The 24,858-nt window shown below is 37.1% G+C and overlaps 1 protein-coding gene across 4 annotated transcripts in view; it reads left to right on the forward strand.

Moving 5' to 3' along the window:
- Nucleotides 1-16,624, forward strand: part of MLLT3 (MLLT3 super elongation complex subunit) — a 294,509-nt gene extending 277,885 nt beyond the window's left edge. For all 4 annotated transcript variants that reach the window (XM_043977572.1, XM_043977575.1, XM_043977574.1 and 1 more), the window contains 3 exons: nucleotides 995-1,066; nucleotides 2,531-2,602; nucleotides 9,751-16,624. In XM_043977572.1, coding sequence (XP_043833507.1) covers nucleotides 995-1,066; nucleotides 2,531-2,602; nucleotides 9,751-9,882 — 276 coding nt within the window. In that variant the 3' untranslated portion in view covers nucleotides 9,883-16,624. The remainder of the gene's footprint in view (nucleotides 1-994; nucleotides 1,067-2,530; nucleotides 2,603-9,750) is intronic.
- Nucleotides 16,625-24,858: the final 8,234 nt, after the last annotated feature.

Here is a 24,858-nt window from a genome sequence, read left to right on the forward strand (position 1 = left end):
TAAAAGAATAGTGTTTGAGTCAAGTGATGCAATAGGTTCCTAGCCAATTCAGATGAAGGTATTATGAGAAAAACAACAAGGATATGATTTTAATTTGAAAACATTTCTTTTTGTGAGTCTCATTACTTCATTAGACCTATGATCTCATCAGTATAGGTAATGATGCTTCTACCCATACAGAAAAGCCTTCTACAACTTCTGGTCCTATGCAATTGTTATCTCCTTCATTCTCTAAATCCTCTATAGAGTATCATCTCAATGCATAGAAGTACTTCCCATGGTTCTTTTAAGATTTTGTGAGTAGCAGTGCAGGGCTTGAGATTCTACTCTTTACTTTTTTGGAGACTCTGTCAGTGTGACCCTGAATGGAAGGTTATGTGACATAAGATTAGGTAGATCTAATGTAAGAAAAAGAGTCTAGGAAGCCTAACACAATACCAAATCAGTTTTTCTGTCATCATCATTTTTTGACTTAGCACTTTTCATGGAAACCATTTATGATCGGAAAAAAAAAATTAATAGACCTCAATGAGAAGAAAGGAAACAGATCTATGAGCAAGAATTACATGTTTGCCTTTTGGAAATGTGTTTGGGTTAAACATATTGAACTTTCTTGAGGGAAAATGCTCTTTGAGTGGTGATGTGATCTCCCTTCCCTTTACAGAGGTAGGGGACTAATGGTGTGGAATAGGTATATACTCTCAGATGTAGTTGATGGGTGTTGATTGATTTTACTGAACTGCTGTTTTCCCCTTTTTATTCTTTTCTGCAAGAGATGGTCCAGTTGGGTAGGAGAGGGTGGAAAGATATATTCAGAAATGAATGTCATATAAAAATAAAAGATTTCAACAAAATAGGATTTAAAAATAAATATAAAGTAGTATGATTCTTATGCATTGTTCCATGACACATGTTTATGCCTTTGTTTACTTATGTGGTATTAACCAAGAACTCTAGAATACTTGTTTGATAGTGGTCTTTCTTTGCTCCCTAGATTCTAGAAGTGAAAAGCCCAATAAAGCAAAGCAAATCTGATAAGCAAATAAAGAATGGGGATTGTGACAAGGTAGGTTTTTTAGTTCCTGCCTATGAGTTAAGTCATGCAGAGTTAACACATTTTTTCATTCATTTATGTTTTGCTTGATCCCCCTCCTTGCCTTCCACTCTCATTTTTTCTACCCAGTGAAATGCCCAGATGCAATTATAAAGTATTTTCCTTCCTGGACCGAGTACTATCCTAGTATTGTGTTTTATTTTAAAAATCTTTTTCTCTTCCAATATTTAGTTTGGGCTCACACTATCATTTGGCACAATGCCTGTACAACAAAGAAATTTAATTGTGAGGGGAGAAGATTGAGTTGGTAGGGAGGGGGCTAAGAAGCAAGTTTAAAAAAAAAAGCAACATCTTAAATTGCAGTGTGATACCCTCTGAGTGTGCCTTATGTACTAGGAGTCTGACGCTTATTTGATTTAATTATCCTAGACTGGAAGAGGCTTACTATACTGTAGGGCAGTGACATTCCTTCCAACAACCCTAAGGCTCACTTAACAAGTCTTTCCTCTGGTTTTATTAGCAGCATACTAGGGGGCCTCCTGTGGCGTCTTGTGCTCCATAATTGTCTCTGAAACTGACCAGAACGAAAACAGTAAAATGGATAGAGGAGAGAGAGATGTCCTTCTGCCCTCTGGGGGAATTTTTGACAACTAAAATAAACATTTAATATTGAGTTCTGTTTTATAAAAAAAAATAGGACAATGCTCTTTATTGGCTGAGAATGGTTTATTAATGATGAATGTTATATATGGACATGTTAGTATTTTGTCACAAGCTAGTGTACTTCTCATCTGCCTAACATTATACTATTTTTCTTTGTGATTCAAGAAAAAAGAAAGCATAAAAGATGACACACTCTTTGGTGATTATTTGAATACCATGAAAAACCAAAAATGGAAGAAACTGTCCGTGTGAATTCCATTGGTTTAAAGAGACTCATTATTGGGCCAAATTTAATTACTCACAGGCAGCATTTTTCACTTTGAGATTATGGAAGCTGCCCTTGTGTAGCAATGTCTTTAAAGTTAATTCACATGGGCAGGTAGGTGGTGCAGTGGATAAAGCACTGGGCCTGGATTCAGGAGGACCTTAGTTCAAATCCAGCCTCAGACACTTGACCTTACTAGCTGTGTGACCCTGGGCAAGTCACTTAACCCTCATTGCCCCTTAAAAAAAACCCAAGTGTATAGTAAAGTTAATCCACAGCTATTGCTGCCTTCTGTGACTTGAAGAGAGTATGGCTAATGGATATGTTATTACCTGTGCTACAGAGACCAGTACAAAAATACTTCTCCCCTTTACTTAATGGGCTTGTATGAGGATTGTTCTGAGGATCTGTGCTTTGTAGACTTAAATCTAATCAGACCAATTTTGAAAGGCAGAACATCTGGGGACTAAGTGGTAGAATGCAGTATATCCAGTTGTTTCTTGAAGTTTTTGATCTTCATAAGGGCGGGGGTTGTCTTTATTTTTCAGGCATATCTAGATGAACTAGTAGAACTCCATAGAAGGTTAATGACATTGCGGGAACGACATGTCCTTCAACAGGTGAGTATTGTTATGGCCTTTCCCACAAGTCATATAGCTAATGTCTTCCTTATGATGTCTATATAATGAGTAGTGTACAGCAGACTTTCTTTTTTCTTCCTTCCTTCCTTCCTTCCTTCCTTCCTTTCTTTTTTGCAGGGCAATGAGGGTTAAGTGACATGCCCAGGGTCACACACACAGCAGACTTTCAGTATCACCTAAAGAAGTATTTGACGAGGATGCTCGTTTACTTTACCACCTGGCTGCTCGTTGGCTCTGAATCAATTGAATGAATTTTGGATGTGGGGTGTTTTTTGTTTGTTTGTTTTTTGTTTTGTTTTGGTTTTTGACCTAATAGTAGGCCAGTGGAAAATGGGGACTTGTGGAAAGTGAAGCTCAGCATTGCCATTATAATTTACTGATCACAATCAGTGGCTGCATTCACTGAGGTGAGGGAAGGGAATAAGAGGAATGTGAAACCCTTAGGGCAGAACTGATTTCATGGAAAGGCAACAATAAGAATTTTCAGTTACTTCTTGTAAACATTTATGATTCAATTAGGGGGCCAATTTACCAGTTCCATGCTCTGAAAAATAAATATTTTGGTTATTTTTCTTATCTTCTGCAACCCTAAATCTATTATCATGTACCCAGCTGTGGAATTCTTAAAGAACATGATAACTTCTATTAGGACCATGTTGTGTTTTTAAAAATAAAGAGGGCAGTTCTTATAATTCTTACAGTTAGGCCTCATGCACACATTTCCAGTGATTAGAGAGAAGATAATTCCCTTTTATACCCAAGCAGAGAATGATATATTCTCAATCTTAGTTGGTGTCATATGTTGCCATATTGTTTTTGTATCTTTATTTTCATTACCTCTAAATGAGTTTTGGGGGATATTTAATTCACCTTTGAAAAAATTTTAGGTCTGATACTGTGCATGCATTTTTGGTTTTGTTTTTGTTTTTTGGTCAGGGCAATGAGGGTTAAGTGACTTGCCCAAGGCCACACAGCTAGTAAGTGTCAGGTCGTCCTGAATCCAGGACCTGTACTTTATCTACTGCACCATCTAGCTGCCCTGCAATTTTATTTAAATCTCCAAATAGATTAAACTTGTTCAGACTGCCTAGTTCTTTGGTCTGATGTTCTTTTTAACCCTTCCAGAGTTTTCTGAACAAGAGAACAGATCTAGAATTTTTAATCGTAGGGCAGGAGGGTTTTATTTAAAATAGGCTTGTATATGGGAAGCAGCATGCATATAAAGGACCACAGAACCAGAACTAGAAATGAAATCAGGGCCTATCTTTTCCCACCCCTTCATTTATAAATGAGGAAACTCAAGGAGGTCAATAACTTGCCCAAAGTGGGAAATGTTAGAGGTAAGATTTGAACCTTACTACACTGTTGCTCTTTCTAGTATACCGTACTGCCTCACAGCCTTTACTGTGACTGTTCTATTACTGTTTTACTATATCTCCTCACTTGCAGAATTCACATTTGCTTTGTTTGCTATTCAGTAAATCTTCACGGTTTAGTTGTATGCTGTTGTTAATTCATTAGTCTTCATTTTCTCCATCCAATTCCCATTTCCCTCCCCATGAACTAATTCTCCATGACTGCAATTCCCTTTTCCAAAAAGGAAATATTTGAGTTGACCCCAACCAATGGAAGACACCACATCCCTTTGAATCTGTTAATTATTTCAAGCACAGGATTCGATTTTAAAGGTGAGGGAGAGATTTGGGCAGGGCTAGACAGGTGAGTTAATGTAATTCCAAAGAGGCAGTTGCACCATAACCCAAATTTGAGGGATCCCAAAGGTCCATTTCACACAATAAATTGAGTTGTATGTAATCAACCCTTAAAGTCTGTGTTTGCCCCAGGGCCCCCACCTTTTGCTAATCTACCCCAGATTGGAAGGACTCCACAAAGTAATGCAGGCAAATACAGTAATGTCAGGCCATTCAACAAAGTCCGTCAGGCAGACATTCACAGTACATCCTGTCCTTCTTGTTTCTTCCCATTTCTCAAGTACAAAATGTACTGCCTAATTCCATAGGGCAGCCAGCAGACAGATGGCAGTTCCTCACTCCCTACTCTCCTCACTTATCCAAATTCTATGTATGGATAAAATGTAAAGTTGCAGGGAAGGAGGCCACTAAATCATTATTATTACCACATTTGCTCCATTCCATCTCTAAGATCTCCAAATATCCTTCTTACTCATCTAGTCTCTTCAGTTTCCAAAGGGAGGATAAAAACTAAAACAATAGAGAATGTCTTTTAGTGACTTCTCTTGGCAAGGGGGTGGTGGTAGTGGTGGTTATCAGAGCACCAAGGTTAGCATTCCCTCTTATTCTGACTAAAGAACAGTGAGGAGGGTGCCTGACTACAGGGCCAGATCTAAGTGGATAACCTTGGTAATAGTAAGGGGTTTAGAGGGGGAGCAGCTATGAATTTTTAACCTGACATAGAGGCACTCCAGGGCACACATTGTTTCATCCTAATTGCATTTCTTGGACTATTGAAAGCACTCTGTCTTTGGCCTTTTGCCTTGTAATGCATCTGAAGCGTGTGATTATGAGACCATGATGCATGTCCTGTCATGGTTTACCGCTTAATTAATTCCTATTGTAAAACTTAGGGTTATTGAGTACTAATGCTATTCTCTACCTTGTGAACTTCTCATTTTGCAAATTGCATTCCATAAATGCTCGTGTGCTCTTTTTAGTGGATATATTCAAAGCACAATTCACATTGGACCAGGTTCCTGTTCTAACTATTTTGGTGGCTCTTCCATATGACTTTCCTATTAAAGGAATCAGACACTGAGGAGTCTGTACAGAAAGTGGGTTTTGTTATTATTCTTATCATCATTGTCATTATTATTATGCATTTGTGTGTCTGAATAATAAGCAAAAAGAGCTAGACTTTCCACTTTTTTTGTTGAAGAAGTCTTCCCCAGGCTCAAGGTATGTAGATCTTATGATTATAGATTTTGAGCGGTAAGGTACCTTTGAGATCATCCAGTCCAATTTCCTGATGAGGTTAAGTGACTTTTTCAAAGATCAGACAAGATCGTAAGTGCTATAAGCAAAATTCTGACTACACATCCATCGTCTGTTCTTTCCACTGCACCATGCTTCCACATTTCTTTTTTGGAATGTTTCCACATTTCAATGGAAATGTGTAATAGAAGATGTGTATGGCTATATCAAATGTATTACTGTTTATAGGAACCTTTCTCGCACTTAAAAAACATGTATGATACTTTTGTGTGGGTTCTAAAGCGATGTAAATGAAGAAAAATCTTGACCATCAAAAGCTCTGTTCATGCTAGGACAAAACTAGTCACACCAGGGTTTCTTTACCTTGTGATTGGTCCATAGATAGATTTCAGGGAGTCCATGAATTTTGATGTAGAGGGAGAAAATTAATAGCTTTATTTTCACTAACCTCTAGTTTCCTTTGTAATTCTATTTATTTTATTTCTTCATTTTAAAACATTATTCCAAGGAGGGCATCCTTAGGCTGCTCGAAAGGGGTCCACAACACAAAAGAACTCTAGAACCACAGCCAACCCTATGCAGGAATCTTCATGGATGTTACCATTGTGTGCCCATAAAGGAAGGACATTTTAAACTCCTCCTGATGATTAGCCAAACACAAAGATATTCTGATTTTAATGCAACACAGATAGTGATGATGATAATAACAATAATAATTGACAGTGATGGTGATGCTTTTACTTTTTTTATAATTAAGAATGGATGGAAACCACCAAAGTAGATTTCATAGTTTGTTTTTTTTTTTTTTTTAAGATATAACACAAAGCATGCGTTTTACCCCTTAAGAGTCTGATGTGGCTGGAAGTAATCTGTCTCATATGTGTTCACATCCCCCATCATCTGAAAAATGAATTTCACAGCTTACTTCCCTTCTACTGCTCCCCAACCATAATCCTCGACAGAGGATCTTTTTTTTTTTTTAAATACAATCACTCTGGATTTTATTATTATTATTTTTGAGGGGAGGGACTTAAAGACAGATTAATTATTGTAGTGTGATAAATGGAAATCAAATGTAGATAGAGTCACATTGTATAAACAGACTCGTGCATTGATATATAAAAAGCAGAATGAGTCAGTCATGGCATCTGTGTCATTGTAATACAACATTTTCATGTAGTGCTTCTGACATTCTGTCATGGTTCTTGGCAAAGCACCAAAACTTATTTTTCTTTATAAAGTATTTTTGACTTAATTGAGGATGGGTATGCAGGCACTCATAACTCAAACCATTAATGTTGCTCCCCTCTGGCAGGCAGTAATGAATTCCTTCGAAGGTTGCTGCTGTTTGTCTTACTGTCTGGCTCAACTGTGATGTATGCTTGTAGGCTCATAAAAACTTGGGCTTGTTTTAGTGAGATTTGTCAAATGCCCTTTATTTTTCTGTGTACACGGATAAGAAAAAGAGAGAAGGGATGAGAGGAAAGACAAGTGAAAAAAAGAGAAAAGAAATACTTGACAAGGGATAGAATAACTGTGTTACTCCAACTGAAGCTCTGAACAGTTAAGAATTGATATTGTACAATGAATATGGATGAGAGGGAGAATTTTTTTTAATGACCACGTTTTTAGTTGCCTTATAAAAGTTGGTATTTTTAGGCATGCAATGCCTTCTAGTCTCTTCTCCAACAGGCTCTCATCTTCTGTCCCTCTCGTAACTTTTTTTTTTTTTTACATTTCTCTTGATCGTATCTAGTTTTTCTACCAACTTTGGACACTATTACACACGATATTCCAGTAACCTGTTCAAAATGCTAATGAGCTTGAAGAATGCTTACTGGTTCTCTCATGTTATACACTGGGATAGATACTAGTTAGATTAAATTCTAGCCATTTATCATAATTAGCATTCCTAAAGTAGAACTTTCAGTTCTTAAGGGATATCTTGGGATTTTTGGGATGAACCAATAAAACTGAAAAGCTTGGCTCTCTGTTTATGGTGCCACAAACTTACTGGAAACCTGGAAAAAAGAATGACCAATATTTGTTTATTGATTCCTTTCATATTCATTAATTCTTTTGAAGAAACTGAGAACATGCTGAAATAAAGGCTGGTGCTAGCCGTAGAAAAGCTGGATTCAGGTTCTATATCCACTATTTACTATCTGAGTAGGAAAGTCATTTAACTTTAACCTCTGAGCCTTATGTTCTCAATCTCTAAAATTAGGGTAATAATCTTTGTACTTGGGGCAGCTAGGTGGCACAGTGGATAAAGCACTGGGCCTGGATTCAGGAGGACCTGAGTTCAAATCTGGCCTCAGACACTTGACACTTACTAGCTATGTGACCCTGGGCAAGTCACTTAAGCCTCATTGCCCTGGAAGACAAGCAAACAAACAAAAAATCATTGTACTTATAGGCTTGGGTTATCTTAAAGTGGCTGTTTTCTATCACTTAATTTTATTAGTCTTAAGAGGAGAAAAATGCCTTAGCAACTGTAACTATTAAACTTGACGTGGAAAATAAGAACCATCTTATTATCATATAAAAATAGAACTGGAATGAATGGAAGATAAAATATTGGATGGAAGCTTGGGAAAGTTTTTTTCAAGTCGGGTGAATCTTTTAAGTGTTGCAGTGAAAATCCAGATCTATGAACAGTAGCTCAATGAAAATAAATGAGATGTAGAAACTGCCAAGTTTATAGGATGTAGGAAAGAAGAGATTTTAGAGAACATCCAGTCCAACCTCTTCATTTTACCTTAAAGAAAACTGAAGCCCTAAGAGGTTAATTGAATCACTCCCAGGTCATATGATTAGTGAGTGACAGAGCCTGCATTTAAACCCATATCCTTGGTCTCCAAATCAGGTGGTTTTCTCTCCTAACCCCTTTCCCTCCCCCCCTTACTATATTATGCTGCCTGCAAGTCTTAAGGGTATGTGTATTAAGGTAAGATTTTAATGTATTAACATTTGAATATCCTAAAATAAAGATAAGATTAAAATTCAGGGGTTGAGAATCCTTTAACTCTTTCTTGTTGTTGTATTGTTTCTCCTATCAAGAGTCACTGACCTGAAAGGGAAATGGTAGTAGTTGAATTAATTAAATACCCCATACTACAAACAAAAAGAATAGTGTGGTTTTGGTTTTCTTGTGGTTGGAGTGGGTGAGTTAAAAGTTTTGAGTAAACAATTTTTGAAACTGAGACTGGGAAACATAATAACCCTTTACTTAATAAACATGAATTGTAATTGTATTTCCATTCTATTTTGTGCTGTGAATTGAAGAAAGATGTGTGAGAGCAAGGCAGGGAGTTGAGGGAAGGAAAGGAGTTATTTGAAGCAAGAAAGATAAGTAGAAGAGAGTGAAAGAAGCAGAAATAACCAGAATTTGCTCAAACGTTTCTGAAGTTCCTGTGATGCTAGGCCCTAGAGAGTTCATAATTCAATAGATCCTAATCAACATATGCATTTTCCTTTCCATATTGACTTCCCCTATAACTTAGTTGCTGGGGCTTCTACCTCATGGGGAAATAACTGATCTCTTTATTTCCAATGTTTACCCTCCCCCATGCTGACCACTATTATTACCATTTTTCAATCAATTAGTCATAACTTAATTGAATGAACCTCAGTACTTTTATTTGGGTTTTGGAAATTAAATACCCAAACCCCAACTCCCTTGAAGTTTTGTATGGTCATGTACTAGTTTTTCTGATATGTTCCCCCTTAAGTTCCTTTTAGTATCCCCACACTATAATTTCTTCACCTTTGGGGAGGGGGGGTGTGTGCGAAAACTTAGAGAATATACCAAGCTGGTTATGCATTTCAAAGAGTATAAGTAATAAATGGCACAAGGTACTCAGTTGCTGATATTAAAGACGGTATTACTTTCCTTAAATTCCAGACCTGCCAGTGAATACAGGTCAATAGAGGTGCCTCAGATGTGTCCCCCCATAGGGTCTTCTTGGTGTAAATAAAATGTTCACTATCATTTATGGATCCATCTCGATTTCTATAGAAATCTATCAGGACATACAGATTCACTGTGGCAATTGAATTAAAATTATATTTCCATCTTTCCCTCTTTTCCCCTGTCTTTATCTTCTGCTCACTTCCAAAACTTTCTCTTTTTTTTTTTTTTTTTTACTTTGCCAGATTGTAAACCTTATAGAAGAAACTGGACACTTTCATATCACGAATACAACCTTTGACTTTGACCTTTGCTCTCTGGATAAAACCACAGTCCGTAAACTACAGAGTTACCTGGAAACATCTGGAACATCCTGAGAATACAGCAACTGGATACATCGAAAACTTATCGGGGCTCTTACTTTTTTTTTTTTTTTTGGTTGTGGTTTTTTTTTTTTTTAATATGAAACACTCAGAATGATGCAACCAAAAGGAAAAAAATAAAAATGAAACAACCCTCTTCAGCTTTATTTTTCTTTAAAGCCAGTCATCATCTCTTGATAAAGGAGAGGTTAAGTGACAAGACTCAGAGGATCGCTCTTCTTACCAAGGAAATACTCCAGAAGAGTCAGCCTGGATAGCCTTGAAAAAAAAAATGTCAAAACAAAACAAAAAACTCGTTCTTAATGAATGTGTATGGTATCATGTATCTCTCTGTGGGCTTCCATTCCACAAGATGATTACATGTTCAACACACTGCCTTATAACTGATCTATTTATTATTGCATACAGCTATTCTAATGTCATTGAGGGAATGACACTACCAGATGTAATAACTACTCGAGTCCCACCTATGCTCCTTTGACGCAGGACCAGTACCCAGTGACCTTACCCATTTTTATGCCACTTATTGATGACTTTTCTTAGTCACTTGAAATGTTACAATCTTTCTGGTTATTTTCTTCTTCTTCTTTTTTTTCTCTCTCTCCCAGTTCTGGAGACAAAGTACCAGTTGGGAAGGGGGAGGGACCAAACAGCAGTCCTGATTTTCTTTGGGGTCTTTCTGTTTTGAGTTGGATCCAGTCTGTCTGTATCCATACATTAATCTTGGATCGTGGTAGAAAATGCACCAAATAGGATCATAAGACTTGCTCTCTAGCCTTAGTCAATAAACCAGTAAGACTTAAAAAAAAAAGTGTTACTGTAAACTGTCCCAAATCCAGCATTTTGACCTGTCATCAACATTCTTATGTCTGTTTATCTGGAAATGAAAGCATTCCACAGGATCATCAAATTTTTTTAAGGGAAAAAAAAAGAATACTGGTCCTGTTTTCTAAAGAAACCTTGTAGAAAATTCTTAATTTGGACTTATTTATTAGTTGGAATTTTCAACATTCTCCTGCTGCCCATGTGTTACTTACCTTTTTCATAAAACTGGGATAAGAGTTTTGTTTGTTAACATGATCTGCTTAGACTTTTTTTTTAAACCTTTGAAAAATTAAAATCCTTTCTTTGAAAAAAATTCTTTGTTGTTCTACAATGACATTAGATTATGGACTGACTTGCAGTTTCAGCAGTTCAGTAGCTATTTAGGTAGCATACTTGTGTTTCCAGAAGAATTCAGTTGCTGAAAAGAGGGTGATTGTTTCATTATCTGAACCCTTATGTTTAAACTAGGAGGGACTCTGTCCTGTGGCATGTAAAACAAATGATTTTTTTCAAAGGTGGGGGGGAGGCCAAAAATACTTTTGATGCTGTTACTCCATCCTCTCCATGGATCCCCTAAGTCCTTGATATAGGACCTCATCCCTCTGAAAGGAAGAGAGAGGAATAAAGAAATACTGGATCCAAAGGTTGGTTCAATGGATCGGCTTTAAGGAAACATGATGCTTGTTGATAGATCAGTATCTCTCATGTTTACTTACATGCCAGATACCGTCTTTTACATATTGGGATTAGTGTCTGTATAGTAAGTGGTATTTCCAGGCGTCCATTAATGTAAATGCGGATTCATAGTGGAGTTATTTCTACATAATCAAAATTGGAATTTTTTTCATTGTTTCTTTACGTCCAAAGAGAAGACTTTGTTTTTTTTTCTTTAAAAAAAAAATCTTAAATTATGATTCAATCCATGCTCCATGGAAGGTCTCTGTAAGGCTTCTTCCAAAAGAACAAGTGTACTTTTTTCAGTAATGTTATGACTCTTAATGATGATTGGCATGAAACTTACTTGAAGCATTTGTTGTTGTTGAGTCCACATTTCAATGTGCAATTGCAGAAGAATCTTCTTTCTGAATCATTTTGGACATTTGGTGGTTGATGTTGGGTTTTGTGTAGGTTTGGCTCTTTTTTTTAACGTTGTGGGGCTAGGGGAGGGTCAATGTTTATATGAAACCGTTTGCAAATTTTCAAAGCAATCTTTAAAAAAAAATGTTGAACTCCTAGTACACAGTCAACTTGGTATCTTTTTATTAGTTAAACCCAATACTGACATATGTAGTTTGGACCATTTTGACTTTTCTAACTAAATTTTGTGGCAAAAACTCAGAATTTGGGGAGGGGAATAACTTTGCATCCCTTTTGTAGAACTGTTATTTACATAATGACATTTCATCTATGAACTTAATAACCAAGCACAAAGAAAATATAAGTAATGTTCCAAAGGGAAAGATGGGAAAAATTAAAGGTACCTACTTTGGAGATGAGCTTAGATCCATATTTAGGAAATTCATTAATTGCCTTGAAAACATTGCCAAAATGAAGAGTCTCAATCTGTTATTAAAATTGGGAAGAATGTAATTATTCCCTGTTCTTGGTGACAGCAAAATGAGTTTTCCACAAAATTTTGATAGAACAAGAGTCATGCGGTGTTGATCTTTTTTAAAAAAAGTTTTACATTAGCTATTTTCATCTAATTTTGTATGCAGAAACAATAAATCCTTTTTTCAATTATTTACAATTAGTCATACTTCTCTTAAAGTAACCCACATAGAGCTGCCACATTTATAAATGCTTGTCTTGAGAATTTGTTAAAATGTTGTTTAGCATGCACTTTATCCTGGTAATAGTAACTTTGATACATTAACTACAAGATGGTGTTTCTTGGGGGAAAGGGGGAATTAACCACATATTTTTATGCATTTAACCCATATATGTAAAATCTTCCACTGCTGTGCTATTATTCTAGTTCTTTATCATGATGACAATGCCCCACTGGGTTCTGCAAGACTATTCCAGTAGATTGGACATTCTGGAAAAGTCTACAAAGTTCTAAATGGTCTAAACCTAGTAATACCTGAGAATGAACCTGGCTAAGGTCATCATCAGAGGTCTGTCTACAAGATGATGAATGCTTTTTAGCCAAGACAACTTGTGAAACAATCCAACATATAGTTGCATTTAGCCTATGTCAGCGAAGAGTGGATCCACCCTAAAAATCATGCATCCACAGGAAGAATCTGATTTCATCAGCCAGGATAGGAACTCTTAGTATGGGACCTCCCTTCACTGGCTTTGATTGAAACCCCTCTAGGGTTATCAGATAAGTTCTAGTGCCTCAGGTACATAAAGGTTAAGTGATTTGCCCAGGGCCACCTAAGTAGTATCATAGGTACAATTTGAACCCAAGTTTCCTTGATTCCAAACCTAGCATTTGTTAAGTGCATAGTATTTCCTGGCATGGTACTAAGTGATGGAATAATAAAGGCAAAAATACACAACATAGTCCCTGCTCTCAAGGACCTCAGGCTAATGGAGACCACATGAAAATGACTATACACAGTGTATATAGAGTGTAAATAGAAGCTAATCTGAGAGGGAAGGTACTGAAGTGGGTGTATGTGTGGGGGAGAACCTTGAATTTTGCAGAATGGGTAATTAAGCTGTCTTCAGAGAAGCCAGGAAGGAGAGAATTCTAGGCCCAGGGGACAGCCTGTGAAAGGCATGAGGTTGGAAGCTGGAGTGTCCTGTGCAAAGAATAGCCAGTAAGCCAAGTGTAGCTTGTACGCAGGGTGGGAGATAGTGTTAAGACATGGAAAAAGTAGGAAAGGGCCAGCTTGTGAGGGCCTTTCAACACCAGAGGGATTTTCATTTGATCCTTCAATTATGTATTAGGGAACTATAGTGTGTGTTAAGTGTGAGGGGGTAACATGGTCAAATTTGTGTTTTTGGAAATGGTTTTGGCAGCTTAGTGTAGGATAAATTGGAATGGGGGAAAATGAGGTAGGAAGACTATCTATACAAAAGTCAGTATGGGATGATGAAGGCCTGTACTAGGGTGCAAGCTGTGTGAGCAGAGAGAAGGGGGCATTGGAGATAATGTGAAGGTAGAAATAACAAGATGACAAAAATATTGGAGGGTAAGTTTGAAAATGTGAGGATAACATCAAGATTATAAGCCTGGGTGACTCCAAAAATGGTAGTGCCTTTGACAGAAAGTAATAAGTTGGGAAGAGAGGGAAGGTTTAGTGGGAAAGATAATTCTATTTTGGGCATGTGACACATTGAATCTGAATGAATATGGAACACCTGTCCTAAAGTCAAGTTGGCGATATGACACAGAGCTCAAGAGAGAGACTAGGACTGGATATAAAAATGTGGAGATATATATGACATATATGACATCATTTGCGTAGATGATAAGTGGATGAATGGGAGCTGATGAGATTGCCAAGTGAGCTAATACAGAGGGAGAAAAGAAGACCTAGGACAGAGCCTTAGAGGTCAAGCATGATTAGTTGGAATGACCTGGATGATTAAACAGCAAGGGAACCTGAAGAGGAGCAATCTAGGTAGGAGAATCAGGCTGGAATAATGTCGTGAAAACCTAAGGAGAGAGAGTATGAGGAAAAGAAGGTGATCAACAGTGTTATGTGCTGCAGACAGGTCAAGAAGTATAAGTCCATTAAATCTGATGTGAAAAGATGACTTGGTAACTTTGAAGAGAGTAGTTTCATTTGAATGATGAGGCCAGAAGTCAAATTGCAAAGTTATCTGGTAGTGTGAGTGACCGGAGAGGAATTAAAAGCTTCCCTGAAAGTTATGGACCATAACACTATGACAGGCTAAGAGGGATCACTCTATAAAAATTACAATGTTTGGTGCATGTTCTCTGTGTGTATATGTGTACAAACAGCACATATACACATACATATATGTGTGTGAAACAACCTGTAGTTTAATTAGTATTGAGAACTCCCAGTGAGGAAACTACCTTTACCAGTGAAAATGGGTTCTACAACCTAGAGTGTGGCCTTGAGCAATGAGAGAGTAAGGAATTTGACTAGTCATACAGCCAGAATAACTCAAGGATGAAACTTGAACCTAGGTTGATACCAACTTCATGTTCTTGCTATGCCATGCTACCTCTCAGTGTATGATATATGACAATGTATCAGAACAAATATATACATATATGATCTAAATATACAAAATGTATATGAAAAGACAATTAACTAAGGACATATAGATATGCCATCAAATCCATCAGACATCAGGTTATCCATAATACTTAAAACATTCTCCAATGAAGTGATGAAAATTACAGTGTGGCATGAATTATGAACATTTTGCTTATAAATTAACACACTTTGTGAATTTTAGTATAGCATAATGAGAGGCCAGTCTTATACATAAGGATGATAAAATTATTTTAAGAGAGCCACAGTTGTGTGATCATAGACCATCAATTGGAGAGCAGTTATTGATTCCTTTTACCAATGAAATCTCAGGTTCATTTCTGCTCCCTCCATGAAACAAAAGGTCATCTTAGCACAAAAAGTTTCTGCAACTATTTTGTCATCTGTAAATCCAAAGAGAAATTTCTTTTTCTATTAAAAATTCTCCTCATATTTCTGAGCATATATGTGGGTAGCAATATCAGAAATGAATATAAAAGCAAAAAGAAATCTAAGGTCAGGAAAAAATACCATAGTGATATACATTTAAAAAATATTGCTAACCAATTTCATACATTTCAGTTTGAGTTGTCAGTTCCCTTTATGTTCAAGGTCAATTGAATGATTCCCCACTTTTGAAATCCCAACAGTGAAACAATTTATATTTTTATATACCCATTTTGACACAACTAAGTTACTTAAATATGAAATAAAATACCTTGCATTATTTTAAGCCTTTGAAAGGTTAATTATCAGCAAAATTTGATAACTATGGGTATTTAGTCTTTTAAAAGTTTTAATTTCACTTTTAAGCACCATTCAGTATTATGAATCATAAGCTTAATTTATTTTTGATTGATTGGGAGAATTAGGATGCTTTTGAATGCTTTCTGTAACACTGTGCTCATTTTCCACCTTTATAGTTTAGGTACCTTCCTTTCTTTATCAAGAACTAATTCTATTAGGTACCCAGTGACTTGTTATTTTCTATATTCCTTGTTAAGGGCACATTGAGAAAATAGACTATAAGTCAGAAGTACTGAGCTACTTGCTTTTGATTAGATGCAAATATGTGTTTTGCCTCTTGTACTATAACCTTAACAAGAAGAGTGAATTATAAAGAAAATGTCAGTTGATTTTTTTTTAAACCAGTGGGAACTTTCACATTAAAAAACAATACATATTAATTAAAAGTTCATTAAGAGGGGCAGCTAGGTGGCACAGTGGATAGAGCACCGGCCCTGGATTCAGGAGTACCTGAGTTCAAATCCGGCCTCAGACACTTAATACTTAACTAGCTGTGTGACCCTGGGCAAGTCACTTAACCCCAATTGCCTCAAAAATAAAATAAAAATAAAAACATAAAAAGTTCATTAAGATGAAAAAAGTCAAGAAGTATTACAATGATGTCAGCATCTCTTTGATAGATGATTTTGTAGAGAAAAAGCAAGACAGATATCTATGTAAACACAAGTGCGTAAGAACACTTTGATGTGCCTTTATACCAGTGGTCCCCACACCTGGAGTCAATTTCCTCTGCACTTATGCTCTGCCTAGTAGATCTCTAGCTTCCTTCAAAGCACAGCTCAGGTATCACCTCCTAGATAAGACCTTTCTTCTTGCCTCTACTTACTCCAGTAGTATTCTCCTTGAAATTACTTTGTATTACTTTGTATATACTGTTCTTTGTATTCATTTACTTATTTAAATGTTGTATATTGACTTTCCTTCAATCCCTTTCCTTCAATCCCTCCCTCCCCCACAACCCGAGTAAAATATAAGTTCTTTGAAGGCAGGGGCTGTTTCATTTTTGTCTTTGTATCAGTGCCTTGCACATCCTATAGTAGGTATTTAATAAATGTTCTTTGGGGTAGCTTGGCTCGGTAAATAGAGCATTACAAATGACAGTTAATATTTTGTAACGGAGGTTTGAGTAACTATCCTCATATGCAGCTTAGGTGAAGATAACTTTCTTTATGTGTTTCTAGCTCATTTTTCCTGTTCATTTTCATCCTGAGTTCCAAAGTAATCAGGATATTTTCTGATATTTTCATATTGTTAAAATTGCAACATCTTTTTCAATTTACTCTGAACTCTTACCTCAGTTTATTAAATTTTAAGCATTTGGGGCAGGTAGGTGGCAAAGTGGATAAAGCACTGGCCCTGGATTCAAGAGAATCCAAGTTCAAGTCTGGCCTCAGACACTTGACACTTACTAGCTGTGTGACCCTGGGCAAGTCACTTAACCCTCACTGCCCCGCCAAAAAAAAAATTTTAATTTAAGCATTTGTTCAACTTTATCAAATCCTCAGTCTCCTACTTTTAAGTACTTTTATATTTATCAAATATAAAAAAGATAAAACAAAGTCATAAATATATCATCTGTGAGTAATATTATATCTAAAGTCACCTTTAGCCATTACCACAACTGCTGAATTCTCAGTTCTGGAAACAATACCACTGCTCAGTTCTCTAAAGATACCACTTGAAACTTCTCCAGGATTCTCTTAATGTTTCTTCATAAAATTAGGGGTAAACTCAGTTCTTTCAGAAAATAAATTCTCTTGATCTTTTTTCTCTACCTCTTCTTCAGCCATCACCATTAATAAATCCCTCCATAATGACAGTTAAATATTTGGTCCCCTCATAGATTCCCCTTAGAATGATAGTTAAACTGTTACTGTCAAAAAATTTAATGCCTCTTAAAAGCTGTAACTGTCTATAATTTCTGTGGGAGAGACTTTTGTGGTTGATATTAACATCTGCAAAGAGGAAATGCTTTATGCCCTTAGACTAAATAGCAAACCATAACTATTCATTTTGCAAAGCCTATGGCTGGTTAAAAGGAAGAATGAGGGTATGGGTATGTATTACTCTCTCCACTACTAAAAAAACTTTTGTGTGTCACATGTTATCAGTTTTCCAAATGCTGAATTAAAACTTTTTTCTTTTGGCATGAAAGGGGTTAACAAATTCCCCTCCCCTCAAAGCTAAGAGATACAATCTACTTTTGTGTGAATGTGTGTGTGGTGGTTTAGCTAGACAAACTGATTTTTATAAGGCTAGCCCTGTTAGAGAAAACTGACAAATATGCATCAAAATTAAAACTCATAAAGGACCTGCATTCATTTAAGCTGCCAGAAGTGTCCCGGTGACTAGACAGGAAGGAAAAAAACACTAACATGGTGAGAACAATACCATTTCATTTTTCCAAATAAGTAAGAGATTGAATGTAATACTCACTGGAGAGAAGGTTGTTTGCTAATCCACAGTTATATCAGATCTGAGAACAGCAGATGTTAGGTAGCAGAACTATGTTGGGCTGATTAAATCTTATATCAATGCATAAATTTATTGCAATTTGGTAGTTCTTAATGAGTTGAAAAAAATACTATGATCAAGGAAAATTATCCTGAATCTCTGCTTGGTTCAATATAAAAATTGACATTTCCAAAGAATGTTCCTTGTATCATCTGTAGCCCAGAGCTAGGGAAAAATAGTCTCTTTGTCCTCTATAGCAACAAACACAGCTCGTTGTATTACAAACAATCTTTTGCCCATGTGGCTCAATTCAGGTACTGGGTGAGTCTCTTTACCACACTTTGACAAGACTGCCTCCACTGTCTCTCTGAATGTTTCAAATAGATGATTGAGAGGCAGAATGGCATGGTATAAAAATGCCAATCTTAGGGTCAGAAAGAACTCACTTCAAGACCCAGCTTGGTTGTGTGATCATGATCATATCCCCTAATTTAGTGTCTCAAGCAATTTTCTGATACTAAAACACTATCATCAGTGGAAGGAGTTTTACATTGGGAATTCTCACAATGATAAATTAAAAATGGATTATCACAAGAGAGATTCACTAGTGACTCATCCAGTGTGGTCCCAAGAACATTCTCTACTTATACCTTCCATACCAAGTCTTACAACTGCAGGAAGATCTGCCCTCATACTTTACTGAGAAACAGTACATTTGTTCTGGTGTTTCTCCTCCTTCCTCTTCTTCCCCCAGTCCTCCATGCCTTTCTAGTTACCCTTAATATGTTGACTTCCTTGATTAGAATGAAAACTCATTCAGGGCAGGACCTGTCTTGCTTATATTTCCATCCTTAGAATTTATGATAGTTCCTAGCATATAGCAAGCGATTAATAAGTGTTCTATTGGCCATTTTTATACTGACAACTCCCTGATCAACATAGCCAGCAAACTGCCAATTGGACATTCCGTATTGGATGTTGGATGGATATCTCAAACTCAACAAGTCCAAAATTGAGCTCATCTTTTCTCTCAAAACAACCCTACTTCCAAACTAACCTATTTCTAATTGAGATTTCCCCCATCCTGACACAATCAGATTTATGATCTTAGTATCATCTTCAACTCCTCACTAATCCCTCACAGCCACTAAATTGCTCAATTTTGTTGTTTCTACCTCTACAACATCTCTCATGCCTCTCTCTCTCTCCACTCACACCAGCATTTCTCTCCACAGCTATTGCAACAGCTTCATATTTGGTTGCCTTGACTTAAGTCTCTCCTGCTGCCCATCTTCCACACTGCTGCAATGTGATTTTCCTAAAAGACAAATCTGATCATGTTGCACTCCTGCTAAGAATCTGGTGGCTTTTCTCTGCCTCCAGAATTAAACCTCTATGTTTAGCATTTAAAGCCCTTCACAATTGGTCCCAACCTTTTCAGTTTTATTCCATGTTACTCCCCTTATTCTCATACTGATCCAGCCTTATGGTCTCACTGTTTCTCATAGGTGACCCTCCATTGTCTACCTTTGCACAAACCCTTTTTGTGGTCTTCCCATATGCTAGTGCTTTCCCTACCAATCAACTTGTATTTATTTTGTATAAACAAATGTGTGTATATATGTTGACTGGACTAGCAACTCAAGGGTTGGAATTATTTCACTTTTATCCACATATCCTCAGCACCTAACACAGTGCCTGGCCCAAAGTAGGCACTGAAAAAATGCTCATTGATTAATTGGTAGATTGAAGAAATGGCCATCCTGTGATGAGGAACCTCACTGCTCAGTTCCATAATTAGTTACTAAACTATTAAAAGATAGCAGTTTTACCCTGCTTTGACCTGTTTAAAGTTATATTAGTGCTTCTATATGAAATGTTTATAATATTCAGTTTCCTGGGTCATCACACCTGTACTTCCTTTGCAATATTATATGCTGTAAAACCTCCTATTTACATAAACAGCCTTCCTTTTATCAATGGAGTGTTGGTTGTTTGCCCATTTGGTAACTTTCCCATGGATATAATAATTTGGCTCTCTGGACTTTAGTCTTTTAGTGGGTGAAAACAAGATAGTGGGTACTTCCTTCCCTTTCCTCCCCATCCCAACCCCAACCAAGGGATTGTTGCAGTATCACAGAATTTTAGAGTTGGTAGAGACCTCACTGTCCATCCAGTTCAGGCTATAACCCAACAAGGAATCTCCATTTGAATGTACCTGAAAAAATTTAGTCTCTGCTTGAAAACCCCAATTAGGGGAACCAACTTCCTCTCAAGACATCTCATTTCCTTTTTAGACCACTCTAATTGTTAGGAAGTTTTTTTTTTTTCTGATAAAAATATAAATCTGAATCTGTATGACTCCAATTGCTCCTGGTTCTGCAGCCAAAGAGAATAAGTCTCAACCTTACACTAAACAGCTAAACAACAACAACACTTCAAAGTCTAATATTTGAAGGTAGCTATCATGTTACTCATCTTTGCTCTTTCCCCTCCCCCCACTTCCCATCCACACACACTGAATTCTCTTCTTCAGGCTAAAAAAGCCCAATTCCTTCGATCAATACTTCTCATATGACATAGGCTTACAGCCCTTTATAATCCTGGTTGCTGCCTTTTGGAATTCTCCAGTTTATCGGTAACCTTCTTAAACTTTGGCACTTGAACATCATACTGTGGTCCACCAGATCAGAGTACAGAGGAACTATCACTTTCTTATTCATGGAAGTTAAGCCTCAGCTAGGTGACACAGTGTATAGAGTGTTAGGTTGGGAGTCAGGAAGACCTGAGCTCAAATTTGGCCTCAGACACTCGCTATCTAGCTAAAAGATGATATGTTTTGTTTTGGACATAATGAGTTAAAGATAACTTACTGGACATACAGTTCAAGGTGTTTGAAAGGCAGTCAATTTGAGAATCATCAGCATAGAGATAGTAATTAAATTCATGGGAGCTGATGAGACCACCGAGTGAAATAGGACAGAGGGCAAAGAGAAGAGGGCTCAGGCTAGAGGGTATGATCTGGCTAAGGATCTAGCAAAGGAGACAGAAGAAGGAGCAGTCAAATAGGAAAACCAGGAAAGGGTGGTGTCCTGAAAACCTAGAAAGGAGGGAGTATTAGAGAGGAAAGGGTGACCAACAGTGTCAACAGCTGCAGAGAAATCAAGGAGAAAATGAATACTGAGAAAGGGCCTCTCCACAAAGGATCAAGTGATAGAATATTTGTAAAGCACTCACCACAGTGCCTGCCATGTAGTAGATGCTATGTAAATGTCCATTCCATTCCCTTTCCCTTCTCTTCATGTGACCCACAATAGCATTAACTTTTGTTTTGGCTGCCACATGACTCAATGAACATTTAATCCACTAAAACTCAGATCTTTTTTCAGACAAAATACTATCTAGGGGCAGCTAGGTGGTGCAGTGGATAAAGCACCGGCCCTGGATCCAGGAGGACCTGAGTTCAAATCCGGCCTCAGACACTTAACACTTACTAGCTGTGTGACCCTGGGCAAGTCACTTAACCCCCATCGCCCTGCAAAAAAACCAAAAAACGAAACAAACAAAAAAAAAAACCAAATGGGGCAGTTAGGTGGCGCAGTGGATAGAGCATCAGCCCTGGAGTCAGGAGTACCTGAGTTCAAATCTGGCCTCAGACACTTAACACTTACTAGCTGTGTGACCCTGGGCAAGTCACTTAACCCCAATTGCCTCACTAAAAAAAAAAAAATAAATAAAAAATACTATCTAACTGTGCCTTTACCATCTTATACTTGTGAAGTTGGATTTTTTTTAACCCATATATGACTAGTGAATTTTATTTCATTTGATTCAGCCCAGTGCATTAGCCTACCGAGATCTGCTTTAATCTGAGCTGTCATTCAGAATATTAACTGTCCTTCCCAGCTTTGTGTCTCCTGCAAATTGGAGGACCATGCTATCTATGCCTGTGTCCAAATCATGGATAAAATTACAAAAGGCCACAGAAGCAAGCATAGACTCCCGAGGCACTCCACTGGAGACTTCCTGACAAGCTAATGTTGAGCCATTAATGACTACTCTTTGAATTCAGCCATTCAATGTGGTCTTAATCAATCCAATTTTATTAGCGTCTGATCCTATGTCTCTACAAATTTTCCACAAGAGGGGTAGGCAGTATTTTATTCAATGCTTTGGTCAAATTTAGGTAAGTTATTTCCATAGCATCTGCTTTTTATATTATTTTAGTAAATCTGTCTAAAGGAGTTAGAGTTAGTCTGGCATGATCTGCCCTTGATGAAGCAAGCCATCTTATCTTTTTGTAATCATTTATTCCCTTTGCTAGATGTCTAGTGAACAACTCTTTAATTATCCCCATATTCAAGGCCATAATAATAAAACCATATTCAATTACATTTAACAAATCAATAAGTATTTAAGTGCCAGGCACTGTCCTAGATAGTAGAGATAAAAATACAAGGGATGAGGCACACCCTATTCCAAAGGATTTACATTCTTCTGGGAGAGGACGTGTGTGTGTGTGTGTGTGTGTGTGTGTGTGTGTATGATATTCAATAAATACAGAATTAATATGATAAGGGAACTAGAATTTGCAGAGAGCAGGACCACATGTAGAAAATAGTGTTTGAACTGTATGTTAAAGGAAGAGAGGGACTCTGAGGTGTGGGATGAAGAGGGAGTGCATTCCAGATAGGGGGAGGAGAGGAGGTAGCAGTGCAAAGACAGTGACAACAGATTGAAAACTGTGTGAGATGAATAGAGACATCAGTTTAGCTGATGCTTAGAGTACTGGAAGGGGAATAATGTATAATGAGCCTAGAATATAGGTTGTACTAAGGTTGTGAAGGGCTTTAAATGACAAACAGAAGAGCTTATTTTATTCTAGTGGTAATAAATAGCCAATAGAAGTTATTGAATAGAGAATGACACACTTGTGCTTTAAGAGAATCGCTGTGGCAGACATGTGGAGGATAGATTGGGTTGATGTCAGACTTTAGGCAGGGAAATAATTTAGGAGGTCAATGAAATAATCTAGATGAGAGGTAATAAAGGCTTGCAGTAAGGTGGTGGCTATGTAAGTAAAGATAAAGAATTGGATATGAAAGTTGTTGCGGAAGCAGAAATGACTAAGATTTGGCAAATGAGTGTGTGAGATGAGGGTGAATGAGTCAAGGAATGAAACCAGGGGCTTGAAGAATGGTTATAACTTCCACAGCAATAGGGAAGCTTGAAATAGCAATAGGTTTGGGAGGAGAGATCATGAGTTCTGTTTTGGACATATTGAGTTTGAGATGTCCCTAAGATGTTGAGTTTGAAAGGTCTAATAGGTAATTGGCAGTATGGAACTGAAGCTTAGGGGTCCAGGTCTAGTTATATAGATCTGTGATTCATTAGAATGGATATGGTAACTGAGCACATTGAAGAGCTGGCGAGGAAACTGAGAGAATGTGAAAAGAGAAGGTCCAAGACAGACCCTTAGGATATACTGACAGAGGATGCAATGTGGATTGTGAATCAAAAGGAGACTGAGAAGGAGCAATCAAGAGGAGAAAAAGCAGTGTCATGGGAACATTAGAGAGAAGAGATTATATAAGAGAATAAGGTGGTCAACATCATCAAATGCAGTAGAGGGATCAAGATAGATCAACGCTGAGATAAGAACATTATTAGATTTGGCAGTTGTTTTATTGATGACTTTGGAGAGAGCAAATTCAGTTGAATAGAAGGGATGGAAGATGGATTGCAGAGGCCAGAGGATTAAGGAATACATAACAAATGTATTCTTATTTTCCTAGTCATTTCACTGAGAAAAGGAGGAGAGATATAGGCAATAAATTACTAAGGATGGTAGGATCCACTAATTATTTTTTAAAGGGATAGTGGAGACTTAAATGTGTTTGAGAGCAGTAGAGAAGGAACTATTGGTAGGTAGATGATGAAGATTGGAAGAATGGATATTCTATTTCTTCTTCTTCTGGTTCTGCTCATTTCGCTCTTTATTATATCGTGCAAGTCTTTCTATGTTTTTTATAAGATCATTGAGCTCATAATTTCTTATACCACACTAGTATTCCATCACAATCATAAACCGCTACTTGTTCAGCCATTCCCTAGTTGATGGGTATCCCTACAATTTCCAGTTCTTTGCCACAACAAAGAGAGCTGCTATAAACATTTTAGAACACATAGTTCTTGGGGGCAGCTAGGTGGCACAGTGAATAAAGCACTGGCCCTGGATTTAGGAAGACCTGAGTTCAAATATGGCCTTAGACACTTGACACTTACTATCTGTGTGGCCCTGGGCAAGTCACTTAACCCTCATTGCCCTGAAAAAAAAAAAGAACATATAGTTCTTTTCCCTTTTTCCCTAATCATCTTTGGAAATAGACCTAGAAACGAAATTGCTGGGTCAAAGGGTATAGGTAGTTTAATAATTCTTTGGGTATAATTCCAGATTGCTCTCCAAATTGGTTGAATCAATTCACAATTCCACCAACAATGAATTAGTGTCTCAATTTTTCTACATCCCCTCTAACATTTTCTACTTTCCCCTTCAATTATTTTACCTAAACTGGTAGGTATAAAATATCTGAAGGTTGTTTTAATTTGCATTTCTCTAATCAATAATGATTTAAAGAATTTTTTTATATGATGATAAGTTGTTCTGATTTATTCATTGGAGTGGGAAATATTGTGG

This window comes from Dromiciops gliroides, chromosome 1, assembly GCF_019393635.1.
Source record: "Dromiciops gliroides isolate mDroGli1 chromosome 1, mDroGli1.pri, whole genome shotgun sequence".
Lineage (NCBI taxonomy): Eukaryota > Metazoa > Chordata > Mammalia > Microbiotheria > Microbiotheriidae > Dromiciops > Dromiciops gliroides.